At 44.1% G+C, this 11,883-nt stretch overlaps 1 protein-coding gene and 1 long non-coding RNA gene across 2 annotated transcripts in view; one reads left to right on the forward strand and one right to left on the reverse strand.

Moving 5' to 3' along the window:
• Nucleotides 1-242: 242 nt before the first annotated feature.
• On the forward strand, nucleotides 243-1,227 carry LOC115064392. The gene is made up of 3 exons (XR_003844206.1): nucleotides 243-368; nucleotides 942-1,050; nucleotides 1,192-1,227. It is a non-coding gene; the product is annotated as an uncharacterized LOC115064392 (long non-coding RNA).
• An 8,519-nt stretch (nucleotides 1,228-9,746) lies between these two features.
• Sptlc2 (serine palmitoyltransferase long chain base subunit 2) overlaps nucleotides 9,747-11,883 on the reverse strand; it is a 79,689-nt gene continuing 77,552 nt past the window's right edge. Inside the window, exon 12 of the mRNA XM_029540546.1 lies at nucleotides 9,747-10,355. Within this exon, the coding sequence (XP_029396406.1) occupies nucleotides 10,236-10,355 (120 nt within the window). The 3' untranslated portion in view covers nucleotides 9,747-10,235. The remainder of the gene's footprint in view (nucleotides 10,356-11,883) is intronic.

An 11,883-nucleotide genomic window follows, 5' to 3' on the forward strand; every position in this document is an offset into this window, starting at 1 on the left:
CAGTGGCCCTGATGTCTCTCTTACCCCCGCCTCGCCCTCCCCAAGGGGCCCCTCGGCGCTAGGGGACTTGTCCGGGCTCCGCGGGGCGGCTCCTTTGATCTGGAGGCTACCCCGCCCTCAGTCCCCGCTGCTGTCGCCGTCGCGGCCCCAAGCGAATTCCTGTCCCGGGGAAGTTGCGGCCCCACGATGTGAGCCCCGCGCGGCCACTGCTGAGGGGCGAGGAGGCTGCGGCGTCACCGGAGCGCTCCTCGACAGCGAGGGCGACAGCCACCCGAACTAGCCCGGGCCTCGCGGGCAGGGACGCGCGACTGACCGGCGGCGAGCGGTGGGAGACTTTGGAACTTAGGCAAAAGTGTGCGTGCAGCCAGGTAGGTTGGCGAGGGGGCTTTGGAAGTTCACGGCGTCGCCTGGGATGAGGAGCCCGCCGCCACATTGCGGTCCCAGTTCCCGATCCCCTTTCAGCTTTTAGGACTGTCAGAACCAGGAGACCACAAGCCACAGTCCCAGAACAGCGGGTGTGGTGTGGTGGGGTAAAAGCCTGAGTGCAGGGGTCAGAGGATCTGTCCTGCAGCTGGTGTCGCTGATCCTTAGGACAACCCAGCGCTTTCTGCCAGCCCTTCGGGTTGGATCTTCACAGTAAGCCACTCACTGAACGGCGACCTCTGGGCAACTAGAATTCCGGAGCTGTGGCTTAGACCAGGTGGTGGGATGAGAATAGGAGAGAATGATACTCACCTGGCATGGCCGCAGGAGGGAGCCTGGAAGCGAACCAGGGGGCAGTGGAGAGGGTGGCTAGTAAGACCAAGCTGTGGTCTGCGACTGCTCAGGGGCGCCCGAAGTAGAGTGGAACTCTCAGAGCTGAGCTGGGTTTGGTTTTGTTGTTGTTGTTGTTGTTTTGTTTTTACTTGGTCTTGTTTTGAAATTACCCCTGCTCTCCACAGCAGCAGAATTGAATGGTGACGCATTGGGTGACAGCCTGCGTGTGGGGTCCTGTCAAAGGGGTTGAATATTGGAAATTTCGCATGTTCCAAATAAGAAGATGGCTGCCTGGTACGTGATAAACACTGAAATGTTAGAGAACAGAATTTTAGCCTATGAGCGGCTTGTAAATCAAGCTGAATTCACTGGACTAAAGGTTAGGCTTTATATTTTTTTTAAAAAAGTTTATTTATGTGTATGCGTACACTGTAGATGTCTTAAGACACACAACAGAGGAGGACACCGGTTCCCATTACAGATGGTTGTGAGCCACCGTGTGGTTACTGGGACTTGAACTCGTGATCTCTGGAAGAGCAGCCAGCTCTCTTATCCTCTTAACCGCTGAGCCATCTCTCCAGGCCTCCCCCCACCGCCTTTTTTTTTGTTGTTGTTTGTTATATTTTCACATCTACCGCCAATATTTTAGTCATACTTTTGACACTTTCTACCCGATTAAAATGACTTTGAAGATAATGAACTTGTTCGGGCATTCATTCATTCACTCACTCGTTCATTCATTCAGTTTCCATGTCAATAACTGCTACTCCACTCCAAGTCCCTCCCTCTCCCCTCCAAGCCACGCCCCCAGTCTGGACTTTCTGAATAACCAAACAGGGTTCTGTTGGACCCACTTCTGACCTCATATCACTCCCACCCTTCACTGCCATGAAACTTGTATTTTTTCTAATTTTGACCAATTTCATTAAGGCACAGTTTAAATGTAATAAAATATATCAATTTTTTAGGGGTTGGAGTGGGGAGTCAGTGGCTAAGAATGCTGGTTGTCCTCACCAGTACCCACAGTTGTAGTGGTTTGATTTTTTTTTAATTTTTATTTGTTTGTTTATTCATTTAATTTTTGAGATAGGGTCTCGCTATGTAGCTCTGGCTGTCCTAGAACTCACAGACACACACCCCCTCCCTACTCTACACCTCTAGTGCAAAGATTAAAAGCATTGGCCACCATGCCAGGGTCTACAGAGGATTGAATGAAATTGGTCTCCATAAACACTTTTTTTTAAAAAAAATATTTATTTATTTATTTATTATAATAGAGTACACTGTAGCTGTCTTCAGACACTCCAGAAGAGGGAGTCAGATCTTGTTAAGGATGGTTGTGAGCCACCATGTGGTTGCTGGGATTTGAACTCTGCACCTTTGGAAGAGCAGTCGGGTGCTCTTACCCACTGAGCCATCTCACCAGTCCCATAAACATGTTCTAATAGTTGTTCCTCAGTTAGCTTTGAGGTTTCAAAAGACTCGAGGCTTTCCCAGTGTTCCCGGCTTCCCGTTTGTGCGTTGGGATGTGATCTCTCAGGGGTTGCTGCAGCACCAAGCCTGCCTGTGTTCTGCTATGTGCTCTGTCAGGATGGTGATGGACTCTTACCCCTCTGAAACTGCAAGCCCCAAATAAACTCTTCTATAAGTCAGCTATGGTATTTGATCACAGCAACAGAAAATTAACTAATACAACCATCTGGAAGTCCAATCTTAGGGAATCTGATACCCACTTCTGGCCTTCGATGGGCACTAGGCATGCACGTGCTACACAGAAATACACATGCAGGCAAATGGATAAAATTTAAAGTAAGTATCCATCTTAACTGTATGGCTCAGTGAGTTTTAATAAATGTATAGATTCACATGGGCCAGTGAGATGGCTCAGCTGATAAAGGCACTTGCTGTCAACCACCTGATTTCCATGCCTGGAATCCACGTATCCAGAAGAGACAACCAACTCCCACAAGTTGTCCTCTGACACCTACCCATGCACCATGTAACACGGATGTGTGTGTTTTTAAAATGTATATATGAAGCTGGGCGTGGTGGCACATGCCTTTAATCCCAGCACTCGGGAGGCAGAGGCAGGTGGATTTCTGAGTTCGAGGCCAGCCTGGTCTACAGAGTGAGTTCCAGGACATCCAGGGCTACACAGAGAAACCCTGTCTCGAAAAACCAAAATAAATAAATAAATAAATAAATAAATAAATAAATAAATAAATAAATAAAATGTATATATGAATGTGACCATAGCTGAGGCATAGAACCTCTTGATTTTTCTCTGTGCTATATGAAGAAAAAAAATTACATGAGAATTTTGAGGGGACAAAAATTTGTGAGAAACCCTGCACTGTCTACTGACAGACAGTACATCCTTACCGTTCTTCTCGTGAGCCAATGCTAGTCTTCCATTGTCTTTGAGCTATACTGCTACATGTTGTAATCAATAATAAAGAAAAAATGACTTGTCTATGGGAATGTAAATTCTGTCCTGTCTCATAGAAATTCAGTTGCTGTCTACCTGAAGTACAGAAGAAATCAGCCCTGTCTTCATTTTTCTAATACTGCTTAGAAATAAGCAAATTTCTTCCATCTCTTACTTCCTCATTAATGAGTTAGACTCTTATTTAATGTGAGTACACTGTAGCTGTACAGATGGTTGTGAGCCTTCATATGGTTGTTGGGAATTGAATTTTTAGGACCTCTGCTTGCTCTGTTCCCCCCCCCCCCCCGGCTCACTCCAGTCAACTCTGATCACTCAGTCCCTGCTTGCTCCGGCCTAAAGATTTATTATTTTACATAAGTACACTGATGCTGATTTCAGACGCACCAGGAGAGGGCTTCAGATCTCATTACGGGTGGTTGTGGGCCACCATGTTGTTGCTGGGATTTGAACTCAGGACCTTCGGAAGAGCAGTCAGTACTCTTACCCACTGAGCCATCTCTCCAGCCCCCGAGTTAGACTCTTTGCATGTGTTTTATTTGTATAAGGAAATCATGATGCTGGACAGTAGTGGCATATACCTTTAATCCCAGCACTTGGGAAGCAGGGGCAGGCAGATCTGTAGGTTCAAGGGCAGCTTGGTTTACAGAATGAGTTTCAGGACAGCTAGGGCTACATAGAGAAAGCCTGTTTCAAAAAACTAACCCACAGTAATTTTTTTAACTTTATGTGCATGGATGTTTTGGCTGCATTTGTGTCTGTGTGCCACATGCATGCCTAGTGCCTGCAGTGGCCAGGAAAGGGCACTGAAGTCACAGTTGTGAGCTGCCATGAGTGTGCTGGGTATTAGACTTGGTTCTCTGGAAGAACAGCTAACCACTGACCCACTTTTTTTTTTTTTTTTTTTGAGACAGGGTTTCTTTGTGTAGCCCTGGCTGTCCTGGAACTCACTGTGTAGACCAGACTGGCCTCAAACTCAGAAATCTGCCTGCCTCTGCCTCCCAAGGGCTGGGATTAAAGGCGTTGCCACCACTGCCCAGCGAGATATCCTTCAAATGTGTCTATTTGTATGGTGTGCATGTGAGGATGTCAGATGCTCATTTTATTTGCTCAGGGAGGGTCTCTCTCTGAACATGGAACTCAGTTTCATCTAGTCTAGCTAGCTAGCACTAGTGAGTGTTAGGAATCTGAACTCTGACATTCATACGTGAATGGCAAGTGCTTCAAAATTCACTCAACTACTTTCCCAGCCCTATCATTTCCTACTTATATCTATAATCTATTTTAATTACTGTAATGAAGGTTAATGGTCATTCTCCCTCTCATATGGGTATCCAGTTGCTCCCATGCTCCTAGCTGCAGCAACTGTCATTTCTAGACTGAAGTACTCTGGATCTTTTGTTGAAATTATGACCATGTCACACTTCCAGTCTGTTTCTAGACTCTGCCAAGTTTAGTGATCTACGGGCATCCTAAAGCCAAGAATATTAGTGTTCTGTTTGAAAAAGGCTTCAGGCAGTATAAGCCATTGTTTAGCCTATTTATTCTAAATACTTTGTATTTATATAAAATTTTATCAACTTGTCAATGTTGCTATCTTTTTTAACTGTCACATTTTTCCCTAGCCAGCAAGATAGTTCAGCTGGTAAAGGCATTTTGCCACCAATCCTGATGCACTGTGTTCAGTGCTTGGATCCCATGTAATAGAAGAATGCCTTCTACAAACTGTCCTCTGACCACACATGAACTGGCATGAACACACAAATTATAAACATGAAAGAACAAAATAATAAAAAAACTTTTCATTGTTCTCCTCACAGATAAAATAAACACCTCCCACCAACCTGCAAAGACAGTGTAGTTGCCCTGAACTTCTAGCCCCAAATTTGCAATGATCCTCCTGCCTCTACTTCCCAACTGAGGTCTTTTACTGTATTCCACGTCCTCGGGGGAGTTTTCTATTACCCATTTCCACGATCACTTTTGGGTTTTCTGCTCAAGCCCTTAGCAGTCTGTAAGATATGTTCATATACTTGTTTACGAGAGTAGGAGTCACATCTGTCTTTTCATCATTGCTGGCCCAGTGTACTTACTGGCATCAATGCCTGCTATTTGTTGGTTGAATGAATAAAGACAGGTGTCTATTTCTGAATATTTTATTAGGGCAAAACAATATTTATGGGATGATTCATCTCAAGTAGGTCCACTTTAATTCTTAACATGCACTCTGAAAATTGATATCCTTCAAAACCTACTATGTATAGCTTCACAGTCATCCGATATAAAATAAAGAAAAATAAAACATCTGGCAAGGCTACAGAAGAGTGATTATTTGTAAGATTATTACTAAAATTAAAAATCTCACATTCCCAGATGATAAGAACATTACAACAATGAAAAGGGTTCGCGTCACAGTACACCTTGCAGACTCCAGCCTACAGTAACTTGGTCAGTGGGAAAACGTGGATCTACAAGATCACCCTAATTCAACTCTCCCATAGACATCTGCTCTCTTCTCTTCCCCCGTCCCTTATTGTTAGCTGCCTTTGTACAGAGAGGGATCATCAAGACTGTGGGCATGCAGGCTAAACAAACAGGAGAGGTTTCTATGTCCTGTGAAGAACGAACCAGCAAGGAAGCTCTTAATCCAACTATTGGCTAGACTAATCCTGACATACAGTGTTAAGGGGGAAGGTAACTCCACCACCCTTGGTGCATCCTCTACTCAGAATCTGTCTGTACAAGAATTACCTGGGACCTGTGCTGGACTTTGAGTTAACTGGAGTTCCTTGCACACGGAAAGAGTGCAGAGGGCGCAGGAAACAGACTGAGCACATCAGGGTGCTGTTCTTACAAGCACCTTTCATTCCGTCTCCAATAACTGCTCCCAAAGAACAAAGCTTTATGCATTGCTTCTTTAAAAGCAGTGACACCGGGCAAGAGGCACAGCATTCTTCAGGGTTGGCTTATTAGAATTCATCACACTAGAAACAGTTAACAGTTTAAGGCCACATCGCAGTAAACAAGATCTTGCTCACAGCTCCTCCACACCAGGCTGCTCCTATGGGTGAACTGTGAATGTGAAAACCTTCAGACTCAGTAGAGAAAAATGCTCATCATTAGAGCTTAAGCAGGTTCCTATTTGTTTCCTTCCTAGAAACCTTTCAATCTACAGCAAAAAGCATCTCAGAAAACAAGTCACTGCAAACGACAACAGAAATAGCCTTTGGTAGGCAAGACTGATGGGCCTTCCTCTGTACCCTTTGTGTTGGCTAGAGGCCCGCGCACACAGTTCATGTGGATAAGGCAGAGGGGAAGGATATGCTTTTTTCCCACTTGGAAGGTATTTTGATTGACCAGCTTAATGGATTAAGATGCCTGCGGGGTACTGAGTATACTATTAAGCAGGTAATGGGTTATCCATAGGTTCTGGAAATGGGGGTGAGAGTTGCTATATATTCTTTGATAAACTGCCAAGCAGAATCCCGATTTTAATAACTCCCCTCCCTTCATAGCCCCAGGCTAAAGTGATTTTATCTGTGAAAAATACTTGACAGCTCCTGATCAGCATGGCACAGGAAGAGAGGAAAGCCCACTGCTCTCCGTTTCTTTTTTTCTTTTTTCTTTTTTTGGTTTTTCGAGACAGGGTTTCTCTGTATAGCCCTGGCTGTCCTGGAACTCACTTTGTAGACCAGGCTGGCCTCGAACTCAGAAATCTGCCTGCCTCTGCCTCCCGAGTGCTGGGATTAAAGGCGTGCGCCACCACGCCCGGCTGCTCTCCGTTTCTTAACTAACCCCACGTTGGGAGCAAAGTGGCATGAACACCCAGCTGTGTCTTAGCTAGAACACTGGGAGAACAGCATCCTGACATTAAGTCATAGCAATCCACCCTCTTTTTGTTCCTTCTGTAGAGTCTCACTTTGTAACACAGAATAATTTAGAATTCTAGATCTGCTTGCTTCTGTCTTCTGAGATTACAGGTGTGTACCATACCTGACCCCACAGCAACCATTTATTTACATTTCTATGGGTTTTGTCAAAATACTGCAATAGATAGATTCATCAATTTGGAAAAACAGGTGGTAGCAGGTATCATTTTCCCCCTTTGTCCAAAGTCAAGAAATCTAGGCCAGATGTTTATCCTGCTTTTTGCAAGATATATTACACACCAGGTAATGTGGCTATACCTTGCCAGTCATCAGAGACTCAGATATGGATACCCTTAACTAATGAGAGAAGAAACACTGAAGTGCATGGCTGTGCATGCAAGGAGCAGGCGGTCCGCCCCACAGCTCCCCAAATGCTGCACCAGCACTTGTCAGTCTTTTCTGGAGGCAGAATCCCAACCGCCACGGAGATGATTCAGAATGATGAGTAGAGGGTCAGAGACAGATCTCTATGAGGATGCTCTACCCTTTGGCCTATGAGACGGTGTGAGTCAGAAGTGAAGACAGTGAATGAAGGGTGGCAGAGGACTGGTTACACCGCCCCCCAGGTTTTATTTATTTACCTTTAGTTTATGTACTTTGCCTACATGTATATCTATGTGAGAGTGTCAAATCTTGGAGTTGCTGCCACGTGGGTGCTGAGATTTGAACCTGGGTCCTCTGAAAAAGAAGTCAGTGTCCCCAGCCACTGAGCCATCTCTCCAGCTCCAAAGCTGGATCCTTTAAACAAGGTTACTATAAAGAGGAGATATTCACTGCCCTTGTCCCTCGGGCCAAATCTTCTGCATGATTCTGATTCTCTTCTGATGTGGGTTGTGAAGTGGGTCTTGCAAACACAGAATGAGTAAGGACAATGATAAACGAAAAGCATGAGGCAAAGCACAGTTGGCTTTGGTGGAGATGGCTGACTTAGCAATGCCTGAATCTATTCAAGGCCCAGGCCTCTACTCACTATCTCCCTTGATTTTTGGATTATAATCACTTATGACATGACTGGGCCAGAGATTTCTATTATAGATTTACAAAAAACCAGCCACATATAAAGTGTATAAACCATTTTGTCCTCTAGAAAGTAGAGATCAAGGAAGGGTAGATCACAGGGGTTTTATCTCTTCAACGAAACAACAACAACAACAACAAAAAAAAAACCAACCAACAAATAATAACAAAAATCATTAACTTACATTTAGCCTAAAATAAACTTTGCACCGAGAGATACATACAGAAAAATTTAGATGCCTGTAATAGCATTTTAATTTGAAGTGATTTCATGTGAGCTAAAGACTAGCAGGCACGTCCACTGCTTAAGGCTTGTTACTTTTGCAAGCCCTATTAGGTCTGCATCATTAAATAGTTAAGTGCTGTGCAAAATACTTAGTACTACAGGGATTCTACAGGCAGAAAGTGAGGAAGGTATTTGAGCTTTATAGGACTTAGTTATGGAATCTTTTTATTCTGTCTCCCTCTTCAGGTTTTGCTATGTAGACCATGCTGACCTCACACTGAGCTCAGCCTGCCTCTGCCTTCTGAGATGTAGGATTAAAGGCGTAGGTTACCACACCCAGCCTGCCCACCCATTTCTACTAAGACCCACATACAGCTTTAGAACATCGCAAGGGCTAAAAGCTCATAGATGCCAAGCGGGCCAAAGACAGCAGACCCAGGGCATGAAACCGGAGCTTCACAAACGATGCTCCTCCTCTTCTCGTCCATGTACTGCGGCTGACAGGTCCTCGGAAGAACTTGGTTCAGGCATCTTTTCAGTAATAAGAATAATTTTAAAGAATGACATACAGAATGTACTTCTAAATAGTTTTTTTCCCCATTCTGTTCTCAGTCCTTCCTTCTAACACTTGATCGCTACTAAGAGATAGATAAATTCATCTTCAGTACAATAAATAAAGCCAAAAGTTCTCTTCAATTAAGCTTTGGTCAAAAGAAAAAAAAATTAAATTTAAAATGGTGCTCTTCAAATGTGTCTTTGGTCAAGCAGCACAAAGCTCTGAATGAATTCCCTGACCCGGTGGTGACAGGAAAACAGAGGCTATTCCAGTTTAAGAAAGAGGTATTTGATCAGAATTCCTCAAAGGGGGAAAAATACAATGGAAGCACAAGAGAAGCCAGTCCTGGGTGCTGGGTGAAATCTTCTTAGCACAGGAGGAGGAGGAGGAGAACTGGCCCTTGGAAGAGCACTGTTCAGGTGGGCCAGCATCTACATGGAAAACTTACACCACTAATGGAGAAGTGGAACGTGAGCAAAAGATTGACCAACACTTGCCTCTAAGGGTCAAATCTTAACCTGGCCCCAGAACCAGCAAGAGGCTGTCATAACTTTAGAGGTGGGAGGCATTTGGCTTAGACCTCAGGGAGAACCAAAACGCTGGATACATCTTCAGCCCATGACCAACCATATGAAGGAAGCTCTGATAATGAATAAATTATCTGGTGAGCAGAACAAAAAGAGAGAGACCAGTCTTAGGAGGTCCTTGGCCACGGGGAGTCACATAAGCCTTCTGGTCTTGGTAACGTTTACCTTAAGACTAAAGACAGAACGCTTTGGTTGATTAACTTGACTGGTTAAATAGGGATTACGGGGGGGGGGGGGGGGGGGCGGCAACCTCTGAGACCTGGGCAGAAAGTCAGCAGAAGGCACTTGCTCCCTAGGGAGAGGGCCAGTGAGTCTCACAGTTGGAGAGCTGGGGCCTGAAGTAGGTCTTGATGGATCCAAGCCTATGAGGTGACTGCAGCAGGGAATGCCTGTTCCAGAAGCCACAGGCAAAGGTCAGCGTGATTTCACAAGTAGAATAGTTATAAAATAAAACATTTTTTAATGGACAAAGTAATCATGTATGTGTGTGTATGTGTGTGTGTGTGTGTATGACTTAGCAAACAGAGAAAGAATGTGAAGCAGTTTGTTTTTTTACTATTTACAAAATGCCATTTGGAGTGAAGGTGGCCACCTTCAGTAGCTTCGGAAATGTCTTTCACATGAAGTGATCACTGAAGTGTGGTTCCTGGAATTGGCTCAGAAAGGCCACACACAGTCCTGGGAGGAATTATCTCCCTCTAGGGAGCACCAGAAAGGCTCAGTCTTCTGTCTCCTCATAGGTAGTCTCATCGAAGGGCCTGTCCAGGAGAGGCACCAGCCGGTGGCGAGAGTACTTTAGCTGCAGCAGATCCCCAACTTCATCTATCTCCTTCAAAGCCTGAAGAATACAAGAGAGAAGTCAGCAGGGTGCAGGTGCACCCATGGATCTCCTGAGCAGAAACATCAGTGCCAAGGTTATCTTGGTGGGACACACTGAATCCAAATGCCCAGGAAAGACTGTACACAGCTGTGGCAGGAATAGCATCTGACCAAGAGCTAAGGCCCAACTCTCCAAGTATGACTACAAAGGCTATGATTCTTCTAAGTGTAATGTGTCTGTAGGAGGGGAACAGGCTTCCTGTTGGGATTATAGCTAGAATATGTCTGTAGGTAAAGGCACCTCTATGATCACACACCCTAAGATTAATCCCTGGAACCCACATGGTAAAGAATCAACTCCTCCAACTTTCCCTTTGACTTCCATATGCAAGTCATGGAGTGTTCAAACCCACTCTCAAACACACAATAAGTAAAACATATACAAAGATATTGTAAAAGAAAATGTGTATTTTAGAACTGATTACCAGCATAAAGGTAAATACTTCCATGGTTAAACTTATTCTTAGTTGCCTACCTGAGTCCTGATGTTGAGACTACAGTGGGGCCCTGTGCACACTCACACTAGCCCTGAACTTGTGATCCCTCTGCATAGCTTCCCAAGCGCTGGGACTAAGGTCTGCACTACCATGCCTGGCTTGAGATCCCCTTTTCATTTGGCTACTGCTAGAATCTGGAAATACTAATGCAGAACAAGAATATTTTACCTGATAGCTTTACCAAAACCATTTATTAGCTCTTAACGGTCTTTTTGTATGCTGTGTCCATTCTATACAAATGTCCTCTAAGGAGAAGACCGGTTCTATGAGAAAGCGCTATGCTGCTGAGTAAGGGAACACTCTGGGACAGCTGCCTTCTGGAAGCTCATGCCCTTGTCCTTCCCATTTTTCAGAACAGCTTCAATGACTCTGTATTTTACATGCTGATTGTATGTATTATAGACAGACAGACAGAAAGACAGACAGACACACAGACACACACACACACCCCAAGTTAAAAAAAAAAGAGAGAGACCATGAATTTGAATAAAAGTGAGAACACTGGAGGGGATGGAAGGAGAAAAGGGAAGGGAAAATGATATAATTACAATCTCAAAAAAATATAAATAAGTCAGTATAGAAACTTTTACTATCTAAAAATAGTACTCCAACTAGAGAAAAAAAATGGGATCAATAAGCTGAACCAACTGGGTTAATGTCAGAATGTGGTAAGAGCAGGCTCACGCATAATACCTGCAGTTTACAATACCGGAGTATCATGCTGGTCACTTAAAAAATGAAGAATCAATCACTAGTAAAGTGTTCTGATTTAAAAAAAGTCTTAAAGCTTTTTTCCTGTCTTGCTTTGTTTTTTAGAAAGTTTTTGTTACTTATCCTAGGCAGGTTTCAAACTTGCACTCCTCCTGCTTCAACCTCCTAAATGCTGGGATTACCAAAGGCACACATTATTATGCCCAGGTCAGGAATGAAAAAAATAAAATAAAAAAAATAAAAAAAATATATATGTTTTTCAAGACAGGGTTTCTCTGT

Source organism: Mus pahari, chromosome 7, assembly GCF_900095145.1.
Source record: "Mus pahari chromosome 7, PAHARI_EIJ_v1.1, whole genome shotgun sequence".
NCBI lineage: Eukaryota > Metazoa > Chordata > Mammalia > Rodentia > Muridae > Mus > Mus pahari.